The 6,059-nt window shown below is 33.5% G+C and overlaps 2 protein-coding genes across 2 annotated transcripts in view; one reads left to right on the forward strand and one right to left on the reverse strand.

Annotated features, from left to right (window-relative positions):
* Positions 1-3,106, forward strand: part of LOC112513577 (B3 domain-containing transcription repressor VAL2-like) — a 19,893-nt gene extending 16,787 nt beyond the window's left edge. Inside the window, exon 13 of the mRNA XM_025119880.1 lies at positions 1,972-3,106. Within this exon, the coding sequence (XP_024975648.1) occupies positions 1,972-2,714 (743 nt within the window). The 3' untranslated portion in view covers positions 2,715-3,106. The remainder of the gene's footprint in view (positions 1-1,971) is intronic.
* A 489-nt stretch (positions 3,107-3,595) lies between these two features.
* Positions 3,596-4,231, reverse strand: LOC112513834 (RING-H2 finger protein ATL74-like). The gene has a single exon (XM_025120205.1). It carries the CDS (start codon positions 4,229-4,231, stop codon positions 3,722-3,724), a length of 510 nt encoding a protein of 169 aa, XP_024975973.1. The 3' UTR covers positions 3,596-3,721.
* Positions 4,232-6,059: the final 1,828 nt, after the last annotated feature.

A 6,059-nucleotide genomic window follows, 5' to 3' on the forward strand; every position in this document is an offset into this window, starting at 1 on the left:
CGGCCCTAACACATTATCCAACTTCAACTTCAAAGAAAATGTGAATGAGGGTTAAAATGGTAATTTACTGTCATTCAGATAACAATTACCAAACAACATTATTTCATTCAGTACTTAACCATTCTGGCCCTCTTAACCATTCTGACCACTTAACCATTCTGCACCAAACCATTCAGCAACTGCCAAACAGCCCCTTACTATTTATAAAGCATAGAAACCATAATATAACTATTCTGATAAATTTACTTAGGTCTTAATGTACTTGATACGAAATGAAACTCAAACGTAAAAAGTTAACCTTATTCTCTTTCGATCCAACCGTTTTCGACCCTCTTATTTCTAAGCATTTTTATCTTACTTAGAGACCAATCTAGATTATATTGTCTAAATGAAAGTTGTAGATTGGTATCATACGAGTCTAATGCTTTTGAAATCATCTCATTTGGATCATCCATCTATTTTATATGAATTTCACAAAACTGTAAATTAATCCCGGGTACAGTGTAAACAGCCTCAAAAACACACTGTTTCGAGTCACTTAGAGTCATAACTGGAATTATGACCCTTAATGAAAGTTGTAAAATTCCAGTTGTAGTATGCAGTATGATCTTCCTGACTGCAAAATACGAGTTTAATCCAACTTACGGTTTGTGAGTTATATACTGTCAAAGTACGGGAGTTACATTGTCGGTAAAATTCGATTCCGTAATTCCCGACTAACTTTTATGATCCAACTTTCATGATTTGCTATATTTACATGTTATAAACGTACTTCAACAAACTAAACAGTAAAACAAGTCCAATGGTCGTTAACCTAAGCTTAATCATGCATTTTTACTCCTTTTGACATTTAACCGAACAATTGGTGTACAGTTAAACATTTACCCACAATCTAACTATAATGAAACTATAATATACTCTTTTCATTTCTACATCAGTATAACCAGTACTAGCATCCTAAACATCAAATATATCATGATTTTGACAAAATCAATCCGTAAACTTAGATATAAACACAGTTTATAAACTGGTCTAAATAACCCTAAAATAAACACCTTAATGAAACTGAATGAAACTTATACCTTTAAGAAAGGTTCGTAGAGTGGATTCCGAATATATAATTGTTACTTCGATCCTCTTACTAACTTGACGTAAAATTTGAAGAGAAGATGAAAAATCTAAAGAGAGAGAAATTGAGAAAAGAAAGAAGAAAACAGAAACTGAGACAGTGTTCACCGCCTCATCCATACACACACATATATATATATATATATTTTTTTTTTTTCTTTTTATTTTTAATTATATATATATATATAATGTTTAATCGTTTGACGGTTTTAACCCTTCAAGTTTATATTCTCAACTTTACGTCAAATTAGGTATAAACTCCACTTTTGACATAAAACTGGTCTGAGATACAAGTTGGTTAAGCATATGGTACAAATATATTATGCATAATTCTACCAAAAATTTACTTAACCCAATTTGTACGAGTTAACGAAACCTGGATATTATAGGAAGGTTTTGGAAAAAATTGGTTTTCTGAAATAAAGCTCCTCTCTGGAAACTTACCGACGATCTATATCATGAAGCCACTACCAAACAGTCATGTATAGCTGACAGAATAAGCCGAGTCCCATTAAGCTCTTTAAGCTGTTAAGAAAAGTTTGTTGGAAAATAAGCGTCCACTTTCAAAAATAAATAGTTATAATTTACTAAATTTCCAATTCTGCCCTTATGTATGAAGCATGGGTATTTTAGAGCTGATGCGATCGAGAGAAAGAGAGAAGGTTTGCCTCTATCATCAAGGATTAAAAAGTTGTAATAGTTACATATTTCTGAAATGTGCGCTTTTTATTTAAAATGGGGCACTTATTTTGGAACGGAGGAATTAGTAACTTCAACATCAATAGCTATGTTCACAACTGTCAGTTGAGCTAACAGGATTTTTTTTCCGTTTCTTTTGCTTAGACTTTCATAGGAGGAAAAGTTCTGTGAGCCACAAGCCAGAACAAAATCAGGGATATAGCGGCATAGATGCCCAAACACCTTCCACCGCCGAGCCATCAGCTGCAATCACCACCAAGCACCCAAGGCACCGCCCTGGGTGCTCCTGCATCGTCTGCATTCAACCTCCTAGCGGCAAAGGCAAACACAACCCAACTTGCACTTGCAACGTATGCATGACAGTCAAACGCCGCTTCAAAACATTAATGCTGCGCAAGAAAAAACGTCAATCGGAGCACGAAGCCAAAATTGCTGAGAAAAATCAGCTGACATGTGGGCCCCCCAAGGAAGACGTAGAAGTTTCTATAAGTGTAACACCTCATAACCAACTGTGCTACACTCTCGGGCACAAAGAGGTGGAAGTCGGATTTCTGGATAATGAATCAAGTTTATTAGGCAGTGAAAGTACCAGCAAAGGACACTTGGACTTAAATATCCATCCTCATCGTGAAGAACGTGATCGTGCGAATGGTGAAACTCGTGTAAGCATGATGAGTCTTCTCCAAGTGGCAAATTTGCCTTTGGAGACGTATCTGAAGCAAAATGGTCTTACGAGCTTAATCTCTGAGCAACAAGCTAGTTCCGGTTCACAAACATTGCCTCAAGAAACGGGAGAAACTGGAGGTGGAGATGAAGAAGAAGATGATAGACTGGGTGACGGTGATGAGCTCCAAGAACCCGATGATATCCAAGAAACTCGTTCGTAAACCTTATTTTCATAATGGAATTACATTCTCTTTGATTTTGGGGTAGAAATCAGGTCTGCATACATCATACTCCGTGGACCCCACCTTTTGGTGAGATATACGCGGCTCAAATGGGTTATTTGGTGAGCAGAATTTGGGATAGAAATCAGGTCTGTATACATCATAATTTTTGGACCCCACCTCCAGGTGGGATATACCGGGATTCATTTGGTTTTTTTTTTTGGTATGCAGACCACTGGGTATGGTCAGAACTCTGATCGTGTAGGAATGGAACATACTACCTTTTTTGTGATTTCGTTTTTTGAGTTTTATCTCTAGTGTCTTTATATGTATGTTGTACAATCGAAAATTGATATCAAACAGAATAAAACATGGCGTCGACGACTCTTTTATACCTGAAATGTTGTACTTGCTTTCGAGCTACTCATCTATCTTTGGTTTTTGGCTATTTTTCAGAATGTGACTGCTCCTAAAACCATCCACAATTGTAGAACTTTTTTTTGAGCTTAAAACCAATGCAACTTCCATGAGGTGATTAGGGAGAAAACTTAGGTTTTTTCTAAACCTGTTCCTGTTCCTCCTAATTAAAACCATGTTCTTTCTATTTATGAAAAAACTCATCAAAACAAAAACCTTCATAATCTATACAGACATATTAATTCACACATACAACTTCACCGCTATATTACTTACTGAAAACCAACCAATCCAACAGTTAGGTGGCGAAAAGCATTGATTGGAGCATTAAGCGGAAAACAACATGAAGAATATGCAATAACGATAAACTGGTAAAGTCATTTTTTGTTTTTTTTTCTTTGATAAATAGCAGAATCGTGAGCAGAAAAATGGAATTTAGATCGTAAAAAACGATTAGAATCATCTTGGAAAAGCTTTTTTCATCAAAGAAGCGATCAAATCCTTGGCTAAAAGTATCACTATAACTTGAAATTTGCTCCATATTTTTCTGCAAACTTGTATATTTACAACTGGTTTCACTTGGTATAATGCTAAACCACGGCGGCACCACCACCGTGCTCCACCCTAACTGTTGCCCGATCTCCGCCATCGACCACCACCAAAGACCGCCTACAATTCGGGCACGAGGTATGTTCTGCCAACCACTTATCTACACACTTGACATGAAACTCATGGTTACATTCCGGCAACACTCTCACCTTCTCTCCATTGATAAAATCTCCAAGACAGATCGAGCATTCGGTGGCAGAACCACCCGTCCGCAACCGGAACACCGCCATCGGGATCTTCCTTAGGGCCCGTTTATCAAGGCCCGGAGATTTTACGTTCGTCGAAGCCTCTATGGACTCACGTCTACGTCGTAAAAATACGTGTATCACTGAATTCAATACCAGTGCAACTACTAACGCACATAATAAGGCCGCCAGTACCAACACCATGTTAGCATCGAAATCGGTTTCCTCTGAGCGGGGAGAACTCTCGGTGTTTTCCCCGCTCGGGGGGTAATCCGTCAAAAGAAGACGGCGGGTTAAACTAACCATGGCTTGTTTCAAACTAACTCTAGTTAGAGAGAGAGAAGNGGGGGGGGGGGGATGGATTTGGTTTGAAGATGTTGGTCTAAAGGGAATATAAGCAGAGGATAATGAAGGTTCTGGTTACCTAATAATCACTACCAAATCCAATAAGTCCCTTTTATGAAAACTGTTTATGTTTTACAGTAAACTACAATTTTTGTCCTTATAGTTTATTGTTTACAACAATTATTACCCCTCATCTTTAAATATTGTTTTTTAGTCACTGTGGTTTCAATATGAAGCTAACAAAGTTAGAAAAGTACATTAATTTTTTTTAACTTTTTTTATAATTTTTATCATATATATTTATATATATATATATATATATATCATTATACGAGCTATTAAACTTTTATAAAAAGATGAAAATAAAATATAATCTACTCCACCTCCAGTTCAGTCCTATTTTATTTTAGTTTTTCCTTTGATATAAATTACTAAAGCTTTAATAACTTGTAGAATAATATAAATATTTAAAAAAAACTAGAAATCCTATATTACTCCGTCATTTAACATATTTTTTTTACTTTGTTAGTCTCAAAGATGAAACGTTAACCGAAATGAATGTCATAGTGAATAAAAAAGCAATTTTTAGAAACTAGGGGCGAAAGTAGTTATAAACAACAACCATGGAGATGAAAATCGTAATTTACTCTATATTTTATATGGTAAATGTATTAAAATATAACAAAAATTGTTTAGTTTCTATTTAATTTAATGTAATAACTGTTTTTTGATGCAAAATACTAAATTTCTTATTTGTACCTATTCTAATTGATAATCGAGTGACTGTAAATATTTTATGACGTTGATACTTGTGTATGAGAGGTTTATAAAAGATTTATGTTGAACGGACGATAAAATTAGCACTCACCTTATCAAATGTTACATAATTGATTAAAACAGGTATTTGATATTCTGTTTTGTTCGTTTTAAATAAGTGTCCATATTTTAATTTTATTATGTTCCAAAATTACTATTCAATTTCCTATCTTACCTTAATTTAAGATGAATTTTCTCTTTTTATATTATTAAAGGTAAAAGGATGATTTCGTTGATTAAAAATTAGAGTAAACTAAGCTTATCGTTTCTATGGTTTGAAAACGATTGCGATTTTTGTCTCTGTAGTTTTGAAATTGTGATTTTTTAGTCCCTATGGTTTGTAATTTATTACTTTTTTTGTCCCAGAGACTAAATATGTTAAAACTCCTCCATTAACTTAGGGACATTATAGTCTTTTTGATTTTTTTATTTTTTTTGGTTTCTTTATCTTTTTTTATTTTATACAACTATTTATTTTTTGATAAAAACAAGTTAACAGATAAAATTTATTTAATTTTGTCATTGTTTTTGATAAAATAATTAAAATATTTCTGATACAACTATTTTTTTATATATAATATTTTGGTCATTATAGTTTTAGTTGTTTATGAGTTCGATTTCTGCCATTAACATCGTTTAAGTGTAAACCCTGATTACCCCTCAAACAAGAGTATTTTAATTCTTTTTTCTTCATTAAAGACGGAAGGATTATATTTTTTACAGGACAAAACAATTAACTATTTTTAGATTAGTCTTACCAAACAAATGTATGAAATTTTATTAATAGAACATACAATTGTTTATTCTCATAAGTCATTCAACTATACCGAACAAATGTATGTCTTATATAAATGTGTTATTATAAGTTTATAAAATTATACGTTCTATTAATAAAATCTCATACATTTATTTCGTAAAAATAGCATAATATAGTTAATTATTTGGTCGTACAAAATTTTTTAATTGTTTAGTC

Source organism: Cynara cardunculus (genome assembly GCF_001531365.2).
Source record: "Cynara cardunculus var. scolymus isolate 2C chromosome LG 5, CcrdV1, whole genome shotgun sequence".
Classification (NCBI taxonomy): domain Eukaryota; kingdom Viridiplantae; phylum Streptophyta; class Magnoliopsida; order Asterales; family Asteraceae; genus Cynara; species Cynara cardunculus.

Coding starts and splice junctions, on each gene's coding strand:
- LOC112513834 (XM_025120205.1), bottom strand. CDS start 4,231: ATGGTTAGTTTAACCCGCCGTCTTCTTTTGACGGATTACCCCCCGAGC.